Source organism: Microtus ochrogaster, linkage group LG7_11 (assembly GCF_000317375.1).
Source record: "Microtus ochrogaster isolate Prairie Vole_2 linkage group LG7_11, MicOch1.0, whole genome shotgun sequence".
Taxonomy (NCBI): domain Eukaryota; kingdom Metazoa; phylum Chordata; class Mammalia; order Rodentia; family Cricetidae; genus Microtus; species Microtus ochrogaster.
The window spans coordinates 752660-771795 of record NC_022032.1 but is presented as its reverse complement, the minus strand read 5'-3'; the positions used below and the strand labels follow the sequence as shown (position 1 = coordinate 771795).

Sequence of the window (19136 nt, the reverse complement as noted above, 5' to 3'; positions counted from 1 at the left end):
GGCCTCCTTGGTCCTGAAAATACTTTTGTTGTAGTCTCTGGCTCTTACAGTCTTTCCAGGATGACTCCTGAGTTTAGGGAAGAGGGATGTGATGTAGGTGTCTCATTTAGGGCTGAGCATTCCAGGCTCTTGATGTTGATCAGCTGTGGACCTTTGTGTTAACTGCCATTCACTGCATGTGGAAACTTCTCTGATGAGATTGAACAACACCCAGCACACCGCTCTGGGTCTCCAGAACCCGTGGTAGCTAGTGCCTCCATACCAACTGACTCTCCAGCCTAGGTACCATCCATAGGCTCTTTCTGGGCTCAATTTCACACCATTTCCCCCCCCTGAAACATTGATCTCGGGCAGGATCTGACTTCCGACTATATCCCGATCACACTGTTGCTACTTGGGTGGTTGTAAGTGATTGCGCTCCCTGGAATGAAGTTCTAAGGGGACGTCTGCACTTCCTGTGAGTTTCCCCTGGATTGTTAGGAGGCTAACTACAGGGCGCAGGGTGACCCTTCTGTTTCCTTTATAGACTGGCCTTCTAGCTCCCTTTGTGCAGTCCCCTTCTGGTGGCTGCCAGCATCCTGAACATGTCTTTCCTTACCCCCACCCTCTTCACACTTTATAATACACGGTCATACACAAGGTTTGTGTTTTTGTGTAAAAGGCAAAAAACAGGCCTTCAAAAATCAGCTATGTTCAATATAGCCAATACGATTGGCCCTTTCCCTTTTATTGAGAATATAGACTATTTTTAAATTGTATTCTATTTAATGAGTCTGCTTACTAGCAAGTTGGAGAAATTCCTAATTTGGTTTCTGTTGCTATGATAGCCACTATGACCAAAATCAACTTGGGGAAGAAAGGGTTTATTTGGCTTACAGGCTCTTCATGTAAAGAAGCCAAGGCAGGAACCTGAAGGCAGGAACTGAAGCAGAGACCATGGAGAAATGCTGCTTACTATCTTGCTTTCTGTAGCTTGCTCAGCCTTTCTATAAAGCCCAGGACCACCTGTCTATGGGGCAACACCATTCACAGTGGGCTGGGCCCTCCCACTTCAATCATTAATCAAGAAAATACCCCACAGGCTTCGCTGTAGGCAATTAGATGGGGTCAGTTTTTCGGTTAAGGTTCCCAGATGATTCAAGCTTATATCAAATTGACAAAACAGAAGAAATTTGGATCAGTAAAACTGGAAACTAAGTTCCAGTCAGTTTGAGACAAATTGGGGGCTCATGACCTTGAGGTATGGCTTGTCCAAGCTATGGCTTCTAAGAACGTACGCCAACTAGAGAAACGTGTTCCTAACATGGCCTCTCACTCCTGAAGACCACAGATGGACTTCGCCCTCGGTTCGACTGTGAGCCACGGTGATTGATTCAGCATCAGTAGGAGCTACCGTATATAAAGGAAGCCAGCTCGTGGGAGAGTCTGGGAATCCATGCTTACAATCAGGATCTTTAACAAAGGAAAGGAAAGAGGGATGCAGGGGCAGTTAATACACCTCCTGAGGGCCGGCCGGAGGGGCTGTTGAAGTCACCGAAGTGGAACGGAGCTGCAGCACAAACGCCCTACAGAAATGCATCTCACTTCTTTAAGAAGTCTGGAAGACCTTTGAGAAGGTCTGTCTAAAGTTATACATGTGTGACTCGGTTTACATGAAATGTCAAATTATGAAATCCATGCAAGCAGAGAAGAGATCGGTATTGTCTAGGGGTGAGAGGGACTCTGGGGAAGATGGGAAGTGACTCCTATAGTGAGTGTGGGGTTTGTGGGTAGGGACCCTGCTCCAGCATTGTGGCTTTGGTTGTATACTTAGAACATACCAGAAAAGTAGGCATGGAAGTAAGTGCCTCTTGGACACCATAAGCCCTAGTTTTGGAGTCAAAACAGATCTGAGACTGTTTTAGACGTTTTGTAATATTTGTGCTCTGGCATCAGAGTACTAATGACCAATCTCATTTCTGAAGTTTTCAGCCTTCACCACAATTTTAGGGTTGATTTGTTGATTGGTGATCACATTAGATGACTGCCCATTGTGTCTGGAGAGTTCCATTTTCCTCCCATCACCAGGTAGGCCCAGGCCCTTGCAGGAGTTTTGGCCATTTGGATAAATATGAGGCAAGTTGGATCCTAATGACTTGGGCGCTATCCTCCTGGACATTGGGAAGTCTTGCCACGGTCTTCTTGTCAATTCCAGTCCCACATTGATTACATCACAGGGCCAACAGTCTTAGCTGTGTTGACCGTGCCTGATTTTGAAGGTCTTTAGAGGTTTCAGTCCTTCACCTTCTGTATGTAGAAGCAGAAATCTTGTTCTGTATGGAGAATAACCCACCATCAGTGTTGAATGAGTGAGGTTTTTTTAAGTGAGTAGCAAGCAAAACTGAAAGAACAAATAGAAATAACGTAGAGGTGGATAACAGGGCACTATCAAATTGGGCGCTTAGATCATTCAGAGAGAACATTCCGGAGTAGTCCTTGGCAGAGCATAGTAAAGCATCTTCAGGTAGGTGCTTGCATCAACCGTGAGACATCCACCGGGAAGCCCTGCTGAAGCTCTCGTGCTAGGCTTCCCAGATGAGAGATTTCCAGGCAGGATAAACTTTTACCTTCCTGTCCCTACTGTAGGCGTTTTTATACTGTGCAGTATTAAATGGAGAGTCTTTATAGCTGTTCACAGTGAACTGGCCGGTGTCACTGTGAATAGGGAGTCTAATAACTACTGTCCTTCAGCTTTGCTTGAGGCTGCCACGTTTGACTCTGGGACACCTCACCCCAGGGCTTCTTGCTGCTGCTGCTGCTGCTGCTGCCACTGCCGCCAAAACCACAGCCTCAGAACTCTTCCATCCTTCATGTTCCCCTGGACTATATACAGCAAAGAGACGTCTGTTAGCCTCAGGAATCAGTCACCCCGCTAAGTCACAAAATACAGATTTTTCCATTGAAGAAACCACAGTGAGATTGAGAATGTTGTAGTGATATTTTATTTGTATTTTAATAAATAAAGCTTGCCTGAAGATCAGAATGCAAAACTAAGGCCAAGGAGTGGTGGCACACACCTTTAACCTCAGTACTGAGGGCGTGGGGTGGGGGATGTAGATGGATCTATGTGGGTTCAAGGCTATCCTGGGCTACACAAGATCTAGAAAGGGATCCAGGTGGTAGTGGCTCACACCTTTAACCCCAGTGTTTGAGAGTCACACACCTTTAATCCCAGCACTAGGGAGGTGGAGACAAGAGCAATATGGTCGGGCAGAGGAATATGAAGGGGAAGAGACAGAAACTCACTGGAGTCTTTAGTCTGAGGATTTGTGGAGACAGGATCTTGCCCCTTTGGTCTGAAGATTTGGTAGAGGTAAACGGTCTCTCTAGTGGTTGACTGCTTTGCTTTTCTGATCTTCTCGAACCCCATTATCTGTCTCTGGGTTTTTATTGTTTGTGCTACAGAATGTAGTTCAGTTGGTGCAACGCTTGCCCAGTGTTCACAAAGCCCTGGATTTGATCCCCAGCACATCTAAACTTGGCACGGTGGTACATGTACACCTGTAATCCCAGCACTTGGGAGGGGGAACCAGGAGGATCAGAAATCCGATGTCATCCTTGTAGCCATAGTGATTATCAGACTTGGCTTCACTAGACCATTCTAAAGTAAAGAAGTATGTCAATTAACAATGAAGCCGAGCTTCTGAAGAGTATATGCGTCATGCTGAGAACTGTCCTCCTGTAGAGTTGGAGGATACCCTCTATGGGTCCTCATCTTCATTTCAGCTTTGAATAGTGGCAGGCCAGTGTTCTTGTTTCTTAAGTAAAGACACAGTCTCTGCATAGCTGGTGAAAGAAGGTGGAGTTTGAGCTGTCCTGTGTCCTACTGACTACCCTATACTCGTCTCTGAAGAGAAAAACTCTTGTACAAAAGCATGGAGATATCCACTGTGACAATGTCAAGTTGAATCACATGGAAATGCCATTTTCACACGTGAAAATGGCCAGTCACCAGCAATGCTGTATGGCTTAACCTAATATGGCAATGGTTGGGGTATGGAGAGAGATGTCGTCCCTGGACAGAAATTTGCTACAGAGCTTTTGTGGAAGACAGAGGGTCAGAGCAAGGCCTGAAGGATCTGTGTTCCCTGGATGGGCAGAGGACACAGGAGATGAGCAAGCTGCAATGTGGGGACAGTAAAGAGAGCAGCCAGACGGTCCAGGTGCTCCTTAGGCTACCTGCGTGGCTGGCAGGGCTCTGTGGGGGTCGTCTGTTTGGTCGTTAATCGTTCTGATGCCCAGTGTGCCCTTTCTGTAGGCGACAGGAGAACAGATTGCCATCAAACAGTGCCGGCAGGAGCTCAGCCCGAAGAACAGAGACCGCTGGTGCCTGGAGATCCAGATCATGAGAAGGTGAGGACCTGCGCCCATATCTGGGGAAGCCACTTCCACAGCCCTGTGATGCTGGAAGGAGAAGCACAGCACGCTCTCCCTGTCGTACTAGAAAAGAACCCTAAGTCTCTTCCATCAGGACACTGCCAGGCTATCCAGAGAGGTGACTGTCCTCAGGGCTTCTAAAGGAGTAGCACTTAAATACTACATTGAGTTTGTGGTCAGGCCTGTTATATTAAATTTAAGATAGCCATCACAGCTAAGCATGGTGCTGTGCTCCTATAGGCCCAACAACTTGGGAGGCTGGAGACTGGAGGAATAGTTGAGCCCAGGAATTTGAGACCAGCATGGGTAACATGAGACCCTGTCAATCGTGATTTTTTATTTTTCAGCAAAAATATCCTTGTCTTCCCTATGCTTCTAATTCCAGAGTGGCATGTGACCCTCTGCTGCTGTTTGCCCTCTGTGGATACCCACACAGTGTGGGGACAGGATCTTTCTGTCCTGGGTGGATGCTCTCCTCCCACTGCTGTGACCTGTAGGTGAGCGCTGTAAGAGTTAGCTTGAAGCAACCAAGAAGATGCTCCCTCCGCTCACTTCTTTCGTTTCTTTAAGTGACTTAATTTTTACACGTATGAGTCTTGCCTGCATTTGGATACCACGTGCATGCTTGGTGCTGAGGAGGCCAAAAGTGGAGTTGGACCTTCTGGGACTGGAATTCCAACCCGGTTGACAGTTGTGCTCCAACACGCGGGTGCTGGGACTCAAGCCCAGGTCCTCTGGAAGAGCCCAGTCTCAACTGCTGAGTCATCTCTCCAGTCCTCTGCTCCTTTCTTAAAAAGCAGAGAGAGAGAGAGAGCAGTTGCCTCCCTCATTGAATATCCACGTGCATGCTCCCATCACCCGTCCCCTTAAATGGCATAAGGTCCCTGTCGTTACCTGTTAGAAGCAGCCTTGCAGCACAATGAAAACTTGAATCGGACACTTTAAGAACAATGAAACGATACATGATATGCTTGCAGGGTATTTGAGTTTCCAGGGCTGAGGAAGGCTGAGTTAACATGTTAACTTAGTAGACTACTCCTGTTTAGTCCCCAAGGGGACTGGTTATTCTGTGCCTTTGTTGGAAGCTGAGATATGGAACAAGGGGGATGGATTTGGGCTGAAGCTCGAATGTTGAAATAGGGAGGCTGGGCGCCAGGAATGTAGCCCGCCACTCCGGCGCCACTCTGTAGTGATGCTAGCTTTACCCGAAATAATTACACAGAAACTGTATTCTTTTGAACACTGCCTGGCCCATTAGTTTCAGCCTCTTATTGGCTAGCTTTTACATATTGATCTAACCCATTTCTAATAATCTGTGTAGCCCACGAGGTGGCTTACCAGGGAAGATTTTAACCTGCATCTGTCTGGAGTGGGAGAATCATGGTGACTCCTGACTCGGCTTTTTTCTCCCAGCATCCTGTTGTGTTTACTCCACCTACCTAAGGGTTGGCCTATCAAATGGGCCTAGGCAGTTTCTTTATTAATTAACCAATGAAAGCAACAGATTAAAAAAAAATCATTCCCACATCACTCGAATGTTTATTGCTTTCCCCTCTTTCTAGGCTGAACCATCCCAATGTTGTGGCTGCGCGGGATGTCCCTGAGGGGATGCAGAACTTGGCACCCAATGATTTGCCTCTGTTGGCCATGGAGTACTGCCAAGGAGGAGATCTCCGAAGAGTGAGTCTTCCAGGGTTGTGGGATTTAGGTCCATGTCAGCTGGGACACTGGGAGGGGAGAAACGGAGAGACCATTCACCATCATCCAGCAAGCTCAAGCAGTCAGTGGACTAACCGCACCTATGCGAAGTCCCTCTTCTATGCCTTCTTTGGGGTGGTTCCCACAAGTGTAAATCAGAAGGCTTAGTCAAAAGTGCTTGCAAGAAAGCCGAAGATGAGCTGTGTCACGTGATCACTAATGTGACAAGGAAAACTTGCCATCAGACCTGGACCAGGGAAGCAAGAGGGAAGTCGCAACACAGACTCTTCCCCCTTTGGTATGTTAGGGCCACTGCAAGGGTCAGTGTCACTGCTGTCCAATGGGAAGAGACTTTCTTCACAGACGTGACAGTGTTGCACAGAATCGCAGAGGGTGGGAGGGAGTCTCAGCTTGGTCATCGGAGATCAGGGCCACAGTTCCAGGTCCTCCTGACTCACCTGTGGGGTTTCCACTTTCCTGCTCACTGTCCTGCCTTCTCCACTCCAAAGCCACACTGGACAGAGGGCAGTGGCAGTTCTCCCGGGTCACAGGGACAGTTCTGTGTGCCACCCAGACACTCTTTATGCTTTTATAGGGTGCCTGGTTTATGGTTTCAGCATATTGGTACCTACATAGAATTCCTGCACTGCAGGTAGATGCCGTGGCCCAGAGACGTTACTTAGATAAATCACTAGCTGATCTGCAGACCATGGCTGTGGTGGACTGTCTGTGAACCTGGGTCATGTCATTTAGTGGGGGAAAAAAATAAAAGCTCCAAGTGAGTTGTTCTCAAATCTACTCCGACTATAACTCCATTCAGCTCCTTACTATAAAGACTCACAGTGTGGGGCCCAGGCGCTCTTTCAGAGCTCCTTTAACATAGCAGTTCTTCTGACATACGTCATGTGCTGTGGCCTTTGTTCTGTGGGCCTTTCCCCTTCATAAAAGAAAAGTTTCTGTGAGTGAGTCTCCCGCTAGGGGTGGGAAGTCCTGACGGAGTGTAGCTAGGGAACAGGATATGACAACACCGTGATGCTCCTGTTTCCTGACCTTGGGCATTCATGTAGTTGCTAACTGCCATTGGGTGGGAAGACAGCCATGCTGTTGTAAGCTGTCAGAATCAAGTGACAAGTTGGTCAGGCTGGAGAGAGAAGTGGGTGGGGTGACCAGGTGACTGGGTGCTCAGAAGCGCAGTGGAGATGCACACTCGCCCCATCAGGCAGCAGAGACTCCGTAAGGTGAGGGAAAGGGGATGGAGATTTCAGGATGCCTCTTGGCGTGGACTTCAGGGTGATCTAGGGAGAGGCGGGATGTGGTTGCTTAAGAGGACCTCTGTCCTTGCTGTCACTTGAAATGGCACTGGGGGAGAGTCCTGCTGCCCAGGGCTTTTATGATCTTGTTCTCTTCATTTCCTAAATAAGGTAACCTGTCTTTTACTTCTCTTTAAAACTTAAAGAAAAAAAGAGTGGGCAAAATCTATATTATTTCTTAGAGCAGTGGTTCTTAACCTTCCTAGTGCTGTGACCTTATAACACAGTTCCTCATGCTGTGGTGACCCCCACCACAAAATTATTTGTGCTGCTATTTCATAACTGTAATTTTGCTGCTGTTGTGAATTGTAATACACATATCTGTGTTTCCTGATGGTCTTAGTCGTGACCCACAGGTTGAGAACCACTGTCCTAGCGAGCTAAGCTTGAATAGTAGATAGCAAATTTCAGATTCAGAGTTAATTTCAAGACTTAAATCTACCATGCTTGCTTTGTACCTGGGGGGGATGTTAAGACAGGAGACTCATTGGGCGGTGGTGGCACACGCCTTTAATCCCAGCACTGGGGAGGCAGAAGCAGGCAGATCTCTGTGAGTTCGAGGCCAGCCTGGTCTACAAAGTGAGCTCCAGGACAGGCTCCAAGGCTACACAGAGAAACCCTGTAGCAAAGACAGGAGACTCTTTTTTCAAGAATTTGAGATCAACTTACAAAGTATGGTGAGACTCTGTCCAAAAAAAAAAAAAAAAAAAAATACCCAGCCTCAAAAACAAACAAAAACCTAAACCGTGAGAAGAGTGAACTGTGTGGCACATAGATAAGCAGTCGGGGATGGTCATGAGTCTGAGTGTTGATGACTCGTAGCAGCAAGTGGAGCCGCTTGGTAAACTTAGAGCCATTCAAAGCCCAGCTCCAGCTGATATTAGACTCCCCAGTCTCAGTTTCTTCACCTCTGGCATGGAGATTTCAGCTGCTCTTCCTATAGAGGAGCCGTGGGACTCAGGACAGTGATGCTGGGTGGAGCAGGGAGAGGAGAGGGATCTGTGGAGCTCAGGGCAATGATGCTGGGTGGCACAGGTAGAGTCTGCTGAATTCACCATGCAGTACTAGGTGCATTGCCAGGTGCATAGCAAGTGCGCATTCCCCCACATTAGATTGTCCAAGGAAGACCCTGTTAGCAGAGTAGCCAGAGGGTGGCTTTTTGCAGAAATCTCAAGAGCAAACTCAGTTGCTATTGACCTTAGACCCCAGCTACTCTCTTTAGAGTTGCAGCAGTAGTGAAGTTGATTCAAATACTTCCTTCCGGGGCCAGTTATACATGGATAACTGCAGGCTGCTGCCTCACTTTGACCCTGGAGCAAGTCCTACTGCCCCAGCTGCCTCCAGCCAGCTCCCCTAAACCCTGGTGTAGTCCCAGCACTCAGCTGTCTGACTGGCAGAAGATGCAGGTGGGCTTCTCAGGGGTCTCTGACCACCCAGACTGACCCCGCTTCTCATCTTCTCCTTAGTACTTGAACCAGTTTGAAAACTGCTGTGGCCTGCGGGAAGGAGCCATCCTTACCCTGCTGAGTGACATTGGTAAGTCCTGCCCTAGAAACAAAGCCAGGCCCTGCAGGGTAGACGTGAGTCCAGTCAGGCACCTAGGGAATTGCTTCTGCAGAGGGTGTGGTGACATGTGGAGAGAACCTCCAGGAGTGAGTGAGGAGTTCAGCCAGGGCTCAGATAGAGTTCCTTCCTTCCTAAGTCATGGTGCGAATGACTGTGCGTTCCCTGGAAGAGGTTTCCCTTCCCACCAAAGGGCTCCACTCCCTACTTTCCTGGAACGGCGGGTGAGCTAGGTCATCGTCTGGTAGTGAGGCTCTCTACTCTCACAGCAGCAGGTGTTGGCCAGCCACAGGCATAGAGAAGCCCTCTCTTTAATACACGGATACTGTGGGTGTCCTTAGATGCCGGAGCTTATGGCACTCGGAGAAGGCTGGCATCAGGGAGGAGAGTCACGTGGGCCTGTGGACACCTGTATGTGGTGTCTCCTAGAAGTGGGGTTCTCACGGTCAGCTCTGCCTCTCGCCTACAGAAGTGGGGATCTCACGGTCAGCTCTGCCTCTCGCCTAGAGAAGTGGGGCTCTGACAGTCAGCCTAGAGAAGCAAATCTGAGAAGTGCCACAGAGCTTGCTCAGGGCTTTAAAGATGATGATGATGATGGTGATGATGATGATGATGATGGTGATGGTGATGATGCCATCATTCAAGGCTGGTGCAAATTGATAGTTTGGGTTCTAGAGTTATCTAGAGTTCTTCCTTGAACATGTGTCCTGTATTTGGAGAATGGCCTATTTTCAGCCCTCCCCTACTTCATTCTTTCAACCTGTACATGTATGACTTGTTCACTCCAAGTTTGTTTTTCCAGTTGTACAGAAAATTTGATGTGAAGTCACGCATCCTTTCCTTGGGTTCTCCAGCCATTAGCATTTACCCCACTTACACAGCTGTATTCTCTAACTTTGCAGTCCAGGGGCCTCTCATCTTTCAGGAATTTTGCCAGTGTGGGTCTTAAGGCTGAGATCCAAGCAGTCTGATGTGTACAGTATTCACCTTCCTGAGCATCCTCCCATTTCCTTTGCAGTAGAGCTCCATGGAGGCCTAGGTGACATTACTACAGTCTTACCTCATGGGCAAGCCACAGCCACCTCTTGGCCTCGGATTTTCCTGTGTGTCTGCCGGAGGAGCCCTGACTGTATACCTGTGGAGTCTACTCTTGAGGTCTAGACTTCCACGTGTTCTTCCGATACCATACTTCCTGTCTCACCCGCCATGTTTTGCTTAGATGTTCACCTGATTCTGTCTCTTTAAACCAACAGCCAAATTACTGATTTGCTCCTGTTGGATTGGGTTAAAGGCAGGCTGGTAGGTAGGGGGCGGGGAGGAGGGAGGGAGGCAGGAAGTTCTTTTGTTCTCCCTGGGCGACATTTGCTTCCTTTGGTCACCGCTTTTTCTTGGATGTCATTCTCTCAAATATTTTTCTTCTACTCATTAGATTATTTATGCATCTGTCATGTAGGTAGAAAAAGCCTCTACATGGAGACTGGTGGCTCACGCCTGTAGTCTTAGTTTTTGGAAGATAGAGGCAAGAATATTACTGCGAATCTGAGGATAGCCTGGGCTATAATGGAAACCCTGTCTCAAAGGAACAAAAACAAAAAGCTCTCTAAATGACTGGTCCATGTATGCTACCTGGATGACTGCTTCGTATGCCCTTTACTTCCTTGGGTGCGGTGACTTTAGTATTATCTACTCTAGTGCCTCCTTGGTGCGGGTGGAGCAGCGGGCTCGAACATGCAAGCATCCTACCATGAGCTCTACCCAAGTCTTGAACCAAACTGCTTAAAACCAGAGCCTTTGGTCACTGTTTTGTCTTCAGCGTCGAGAGAAGTAGTAGCTGGTATATGGCGTCTTGTCTGTGGGTATCTATAAGATCAAATGTTCCGAAAGGAATTAAAATACATGATGACTCATTCTTTAAATGATAGAATCTGGACATCCCTGTATTAATACCCGGCTTATAAACCAGCCCTTCCACTCAGTAGCCAAGTGGCCTGAAGCGTGTTACTCATGCTCAGAGCGCTGACTCATTAGCTGTAAGTGAGAGCATTGCTCACCTCGTTAGAGTCCTTGAACACAGAATGAGATGCTATACATCAGCTCTTGGCACAGCGCTCTTTCTAGAATGCTGTACAGTAAACCAGTGTGGTCCCCTTCCCTTTCCCGCCCCGCAGGCCCTAAAACCCTCAGTCCCTGCTATGGATTATTAATGAGGTTGGAGCCAGCAAACCCCATAGGTGGGAGTCTCGTGAGATGCCCTTCCTGGAAATGCCTGCTCTTCCCCAGACCCATTTCTAACCCAGCCATTTCTGGGATGCATTCCTATCCTTTGACTTCAGTTGAAGTTGCTGATAGATTTATGTTTTATTTGCATACCGCACCCCATTTCTGATTTCTGTATGAAACCATCAAATTTAGTCTCACGACTAAGTCAGCTCAAAAGCTTTTCGTAGAGTGACGCAGTTAACATAACCGTTTTGTCTTCTGAAACAGCTCCTGAGCATATTTCGTCCCAAGTGCAACATTCTCTTTGCTGGAGTCACCACTGTTCCCTGCCTGGTCTATTCCAGTTAATTAGCCAAGCCATGCTCCTGGTCACAGTCCACATTCATTGCCTTCTCATCTGGGTTAGATCTGTTTGCCCCTAATATCTGGGTCCTGATTCCTTAGGGACCCCGCACGGAGCGTCATCAGGTAACATGCACAAGCAGGGTTCTTCCAGTGAGTTTTAAGTTGCCAAATGCAGCTCCAGCAGCTCTAAGGAGAGTACACATGAGAAAACAGGTAGATGCCTGGCAGCCTCCTAGAGCTAGCCTGACCCACCATTGCCTTATCCTGGCAAACCATCCTGGAATGGACAGAGTATGAACCTCCCTATAACATGACCCCAGAATAGCCCACGGGAATCACAGTTACACTAAGTACTCCTTTAGAGAACGTAAGAGTGTTGCTTCCTGCCAGCGAAGCAGCGAAGTCCCAAACGGTCAGGTCAGAGGGGGTCAGTGACTTCCTGAACCTTAGAACTGCACGTGCCCAGACCACACCTCATCTTCCATGTTGTCTTCTCTTCATTCTTGCCCCCTCCCCTTCCCCTTCCTCTCCTGGACCAGCCGCTCTCTGCTTTACCGTATTGCTGGTTGTCTGTCTGGTGCCTTGTGGCACCTCTACCAACTGTATCTTCCCCGAGGCTGTGCTCTAGCCTGAGCTCTGGATCCATGTCTGCAGAATATTTCTCCAAAAGTCACTTCCAAATTGAACCCTAAACTTCTTTTGACTTGATCCCTTTGTGATACCTTCTTTTTCACTGGACCTGCCTTCTGAACGCCCAGACATGAGTGCCAAGTTTAAATCTCATCTTTTGGGTCAGTGGTTAAGAGTATTTACTTCCCTTACGAGGGATCCAGATTGGTTCCCAGTCCCCATATGGTGGCTCTCAATCCAAGGGAATCTAAGAACCTCTTCTGGCCTCCCTGGCCACCAGACATCTACATAGTGCGCATGCACGCAGACACAGCATTCATACACATGAAATAAAAAGAAATAAACCTTTAAATCTCACCCTTGAAAATCTTCCCTTCATACTTTTTTTACTCTGCCTGGCTGAAAGGACTAAAGGACAGAAAAACACTCTCCAGGTTGAGCTGGGCATGTGGCTCAGCTGGTAGAATGCTTGCCTTGCATGCGTGATGCCCAGTGACTCATAAACTGGACATGGTGGCACATGTCCCAGTTCTGGGGGTGAGGCTGGGGAGTAAGAGCAGCAGGATCTGGAATTTTAAATTATTTTTAACTGCATAGTAAATTTAATGCCAGCCGCCTTTGTTTCCAACTGAGGTCACTAGCCTACTGCACACGGGATTCCTATAACCTGTTCCTCCATTCCCCCACTCGCTGTGTCCTTCCTTCCCCTGTACCTCATCCAGGACCCTCGGCCTTCCTGTCTGTTAGCCTCGGACTTTGCCCGTCACTCTTGATTTCCCTCACAGCATCCTGCTCTTCATGGTCACTGAGCAAGTGAGAGAGTGGTTCTGCACTTTCTCCCTAACATCTGGTCTTGCTGCTTTTCGCCCTGCTTGTTAGTCACAGAATCCATTTTAGCCCAGAGACCTTGAGCCAGGCTAAGTCTGTTTTGCCTGGAAAGTCCGACAGCAAACTGGGCAGCTCATGGTAGGCTAGGCACTTTAAAGAGCACAGACATCTCTTACTTTATTGCTCAGTGGCAACTTGGACCACCCATTGGTTGGCCTCCCTCCATCCCTCCTTCTCTTTTCTTCTTCTTCCTTCTGCCTCACCCCCAAACAGTCTACCACAAAGGTACACCCGCCCCCTACCTGTTGTTTTTCGCTGTCTCTTTTTCTTCTAATCTCTACCCTCCTCGAATCTTCTTCTCCATTGTGTTCCCAGTGGAACATATCTCAAACAAGTGTCCTGAAAAGAGCTTACCAGACTCTTAAGGCTTGTATGAATATCGGGATTTCATGGGCACGCCCCTTCCAAACCTCTTTCCTACCTGGAAGCCTGGTTGATTTAGTCTGTTTTCTAAGTTGTAGTTTATTATATGACGAATATGACTTAGAATTGATGTCATATTCTTACTGTAATCCTGGGGAGATCCTGGGTGTAGATGTGGGTACCACCCTGACAAGAGTCATAATGATGCTCTTTGCCTGCTTCGGGTACTGCACCTGGATCTCTCTGCAGAATCCATATGATAACAGGCCAAGGTACCCATCACTCCCTGCCTGCAGGGATGGCCACCTCCCCTGCCTGCCGGACTGACCATCTCCTCAGTTTACTGGAGATTCCACATGATTCAGCCCATCCTGATAGGCGTGGTACTGTGTGTTGTGTGTTTATGTATAGGTATAGATTAGTATGTGGATATGCTTGTACATTTGTGATGTGTCACAGAAAGGGCTTGGTATTAAATCAGTGTTGTTATTGATTTTTTTTATCTCCTACCCCTTTTGAGACAGGGTCTCTATGTAGACCAGGGTGGCTTTGAACTCGACATTTAGATTAGGTGACCTCTGCCTCATCTCATGATCATCTTTGTGCTAAGGTTATAGGCATATGCCAACTCTTACTTTAAAAAAAAAAGTGGTGGGGTCTGATACTGTCCTCTTGGCAGTGCATCATCAACATTCTTTAAGTCAATAGCTGGGCACCTAAATTGTTTTAAAGAAGTTGCCCATTATAGCTGGAGAGATGGCTTAGTTGGTGAAGTGCTGGCATGTGTCTTTGGTAGGTTTCTATCGCTTCAATGAAATACCATGTCCGAAAGCAATGGGGGGGAGGGAAGGGTTCGCATCATCTCACACTTCCACGACACAGTCTATCGTCCAGGAAGTCAGGACAGGAACCTCAAGGCAGGAACTGAACTGAAGCTGAGGATGAGCTGCGTACTGGCCTGCTTCTCGTGGCTTGCTCAGCCTGCTTTCTTAAAGCACTCAGGGCCACCAGCCCAGGAATGGCACCATCCACAGTGAGCTGGGCTCTTCCCACTCGTCATCAATCAAAAAATATCTTACAGGCTTGCCCACAGGCCAGTCTGCTGGAGGCGTTTTCTCAGTTGAAGTCCCCTCTTACACAATGCCAGCTTGTTTCAAGGTGATGTAAAACCAGTCAGCACACTGTGTAATCATGAGGACCCGAGTTCAGTTATCTGCACAGCACCCGGAGTGAAAAGGGTGAAGCCTGCACCTGTAATCCCATCCTGGGGAGAGGGGTAGAGGTAGAAGGATCCCTGGGGCTGCTGGGAAACCAGTCCACATGAGTTGCTGAGCTCCAGGTTCAGAAACCCTATTTGGAAAAAAGATAAAGGGGGCGGGGACAGGCTAGGAAAGGATGGAGGAAGACACCTGAGTTTGAGACCCTTTCCTGAGCTTTGTTTGTGAAATCTTTGACCATGAATTTTCCAAATATATTTTGTCTATGTCCCCTTTGTTAATCAGGGCTCCTGCGGGCTGGACTTGATCTTCCTAGAGGCTGACTGACCTCAGACTGCTGATCTTGCCTCCACCTCCCAGCTGCTCCCATACACCATCATGGCTAGTCTTTTTATGCACTACTTCAGCGCCTCATGGATGCTGGGCAAACACTGCAGTAACTGGGCTACACCATCAGCAGATAAACCAAAATCTCACAGTTAAAATTCTGCTCTTTTGGCCTGGCCCCCTTCACCTGGCTTGAGCAGTGTCCACCCCAGGCTGCCGCTTCTGTCCACTGAGTTTATGCAACAGAAGTCAGAAAATGTGTCAAGACAGCACTATATTGTCTTTTACAGGCTTGTGAATTCTGAAGGAAAAAAGCATTTGTAGACATAATAAAATATCATTTATCTTTACACCCCTCAGCATCAGCACTTAGATACCTCCATGAAAACAGAATCATCCACCGAGATCTGAAACCAGAAAACATTGTTCTGCAGCAAGGAGAGCAACGGGTGAGTGGCCTTCCTGGGACTTAGGGAGTCTCCGGGGCTGCTGGGGGGACTTAGGGAGTCTCTGGGGCTGCTGGAGGGACTTTAGGGAGTCTCCGGGGCTGCTGGGAGACATCTCTGGCAAGGGAGCACTCAGCATTGTAAGTTGTTTGTTTCTGGATTTCCTCGAGTCACCCTGTGGTGACTCTTAAGGATTTCTCTTTTGGGATTTCTTTCCGTTTTTGAAACAACAGTGCAAACTGTTCTTGCCAGCAGACTGAGGCAAGCTTGGCTGTATCACATTGGCATTTTATTTTTTTATTATTTTTTTCTCCAATACTGAATGTATTACATTGTTAATTGCCCACGTTGCAGGAATCTGATAAGGAAAATGTTTATTATTCCACCTCCGCCCTCAACCAAACACCTCTTTGAGACAGACTTTTTCTTTTTCACTTGTTTTGGAAGCCTCACCTTTTGGTGTTAAAATGAGCTGAAGTTGGTTGTGGGTGTGGTTGAGAAGAGACAGGAAAAAGGTGGCATCAGCCCATCGTGGGCATGGTCCAGCTTGCCGTTACACACGAACTACTTGTGGCCTCTGCCAATGGCTGCCCAGCTCGAGTGCGATGGTAACCTCCTCACGAGCTTAGATACTGTAGTCTCCCATCTCCGTTCAACCAGGGGTCGCCCATCCCTCCTGAAATGGCTTCCCTCACAATTCCTAGCCCAGCCCATGACTGTGGCAGACTCACCAAACCCTCATTCTTCCAGTCATTCTGGATATTTCCTGAGCAGGGTCTGGCCTGGCCTCTCCCATTATAAACCCAGGCTTAGGGGTCTGATATGTAAGCTCTTAATTGATTAGTGGCAAACCAAGAAAAACATCTGCCCAGCATTTTTATAGTACCCAAAAGGTACCTGGTCGAGGACTTTCTCCTGTGAATATAGTGGCTCTAAGATGTTCAGGAACCACCATTCTTTGGGAGTTCAGGAATATCTTTGTTCTAATGGCAAACAGACTCGCGTTGTGAAAGGAGACGGTCCTCTTACGCCTACAGATTCTTCTCCTCACCCCACCCTTTTTTCTTCCAGTTAATACACAAAATTATTGATCTAGGATATGCCAAGGAACTCGATCAGGGCAGTCTGTGCACTTCCTTTGTGGGGACCCTGCAATACCTGGTAAGAAATGGGCCCAAGGGCTTGCTTCTCAGTCCCTGTGATGTTCATGTTTGTGGGTCTGTCTGTCCTTCCTGCCTGCATCTCAGGCTTGCTGGCTCCGTGGACGTCTAGAATTTTTGTGTGAGTGCACAAACCCTAGTTCACACATGTGCGTGTTGTTTTGCCCTCTGGAAAGATTTAGTCTCTGCCCTGGTGTGAGAAGGGCTGTCCTGTGTGCCTTTACCCAGATCCTGGAACCTCCCTGTGCCAGGGTTCTGTCTGATTATCTATAGAGGCCAAGTTTCCTGGAGGGTCGTGGGAACCAGTGGGGAAGAGGTGGGGCCGTGACTTCTCTCCTGTGTGCTGTGTGATCTGGATACCGGAGTGATATTTGATCAACTCATTCTTCAGGAATGTTGTGCACCAGACCTTGTGCTCAGAGCTGGCAGTACAGTGAGAAAAGAGATATAAGTGTTTTGCTGCTCACTGAGAGCTTACCGTTCAAGAAGAAAGCAGGCGTTTGTCACCATGGCATCCAGACACTCAGAAACCACCGTTGTCATGAGCGCCTCTGATGTGTACAGTGTTGGAGGATGTGTTGTGTGTGAAGGGGGCCTAGCTAAGTCTGGGCCTAAAGGTGAAGGGCCAAAGTTGGGGGAGGTAGTGCAAGGACGGGGAGAGGAGAAACTGGCAAAAGCGTGGCACATAGGAAGACACAGTAGTGTGGCCCAGGCACTGGGAGGAAGAAGGAAAGGAGAAACTGTTATCCTTTACTGACTTTAAGGGTTTTTAACCGTATCATAAAACCTCTGGAACAGCCCTGAAGAATGACTAAGGCGGCTGCTGGACTAGACACATCCCCAACTGTGCAAGTAGAGTAGGGAGGCACCGAATATTTAAATGCAAGAACTGGGCTGGGACACTGTTTGGCATAGCTGTAATCAGCTCTTGCCCAGAATCTAAGCACTGGGCTGGTGGAGACAAGACAGAGTTTGGGGCCAGCCTGGACTACACGGCAAGCGCCTATCTTAAATAGAGCAGGGGTGGGGTAGATAACAGACACTGAGGAAGACTTAGTGATAGATTCATTACTGGTGATAGCAGCCATCAGATTGTGGTTGAATAATGGAGTCTGAGTTCAATAAACAAAAAAGGTTGAAGGTCTCAGGGCTAAAAGATCATAAGCATTCTATCTCTAGAGATGGCTCAGTGGTTAAGAGTACTGACTGTTCTTCCAGAGGACCTGAGTTCAATTCCCAGCACCCACATGGCAGCTCACAACTGTCTGAAGATCCAGTTGCAGGGGATCTGACACCTTCACACCAATAAACAATAAAAAATATTTAAAAAAAAAGAAAAGAAAGAAATTGTGTCTTGTTTTCCTGAATTTGTTAATGTTTCCTATCTAGCCTACCAGTTAGAGTCCCGGAACACTGTTTCTCCTCTGTTGTATGGAACGTAGCTTTCCCAGGACTGTGGGATATAATTCAGACAGTGCGTCCATGTGGTATTATTATACACATTCCGCTAAGTACCCTCTCAAGCCCTCAGTAGCTCAGCAGCAACTGAGTGAGGTGAGCCCATGCTCTGGCCATGATTGGTGACTCCTTGTATGGCTCCAGGAACTTAACCTGACTAGAGGTAGCAAGGGAATGAAGCAGTGACTGGCAGGAACACCAGGATTAAGTGGACTGAGCTCTCTGGTGGAGAAACTACAGCACCTTGGAAACTCATTGTGTTATAACTGAGAGGCAAGGTTATAGCTGACCACGGAGGTGGGGAGAGGCGGTGGGTTTAGTTAGGAGCAATCTTCAAGCCAAAGATGATGGGAGAGGGGAAGAGCTATGGTGGACAGTTTCTGCACACACCGTCAACATTCATACCCGGACCCCCTAGGAAATCTTGGCCTTCTCTCTGACCCTCATCCCGGTGGGGAAGGCTTCGCCGTTTTCCCATGGGTCTGAGACTGTAGCCTTTGCCATGGCGGTGTCCATGTTACCAGCACACATTCACTGGGGTCGTCATTCACCCAAGGCCCCCTCTGCTTCCCACACGAGGTGCTAACAAAGCTGTTTACTTACATGAATTAAAGTGTCCATCCATAGCCACACCTGAAGATTGAACTAACTATATTTTAACCCAAATTCCTCCTGGTGTTGACTCCCTGGCCCTTCTGTAAGTCTCCCATGTCCCTGTAGATCATGGCCCTGTCATTGAGCCTCTGCTGGTGGTAGTCCCTCCTGGATGTTTCCTCAGTGTGTTTCCGTCAAGCCTTCTGAGCCCGGTGCATGGCCTGTCTGGGCTTCGTCACACTCCTGGGCCATGCTCTTAACTCGGGCAGCAATCGTGCAGCTTGCCTTTTTCCTGCTTGATTATAAATATCCCACCTCTCTGTATGGCTGTATGTTACTTGATTCGGGGTTATTTGGTTTAATATATGTGCTTTGCATTTGGCGTGTACTAGCTGATGCTGTTTGTCTGTTGGGCATAGCTTATCTCTCTATCTGCTGTGGACTGGGGCCTGCATGTCATCTTCATCAAGTCCTTGGTGTACTATAACCCTCATTTTTTTT

General features: G+C 47.9%; 1 protein-coding gene across 1 annotated transcript in view; it reads left to right on the top strand.

Moving 5' to 3' along the window:
* Nucleotides 1-19136, top strand: part of Ikbkb (inhibitor of nuclear factor kappa B kinase subunit beta) — a 47400-nt gene that overhangs the window by 5307 nt on the left and 22957 nt on the right. Inside the window, exons 3-8 of the mRNA XM_026786855.1 lie at nucleotides 4298-4392; nucleotides 5979-6096; nucleotides 8891-8960; nucleotides 15338-15426; nucleotides 16495-16632; nucleotides 18460-18620. Coding sequence (XP_026642656.1) covers nucleotides 4298-4392; nucleotides 5979-6096; nucleotides 8891-8960; nucleotides 15338-15426; nucleotides 16495-16632; nucleotides 18460-18620 — 671 coding nt within the window. The remainder of the gene's footprint in view (nucleotides 1-4297; nucleotides 4393-5978; nucleotides 6097-8890; nucleotides 8961-15337; nucleotides 15427-16494; nucleotides 16633-18459; nucleotides 18621-19136) is intronic.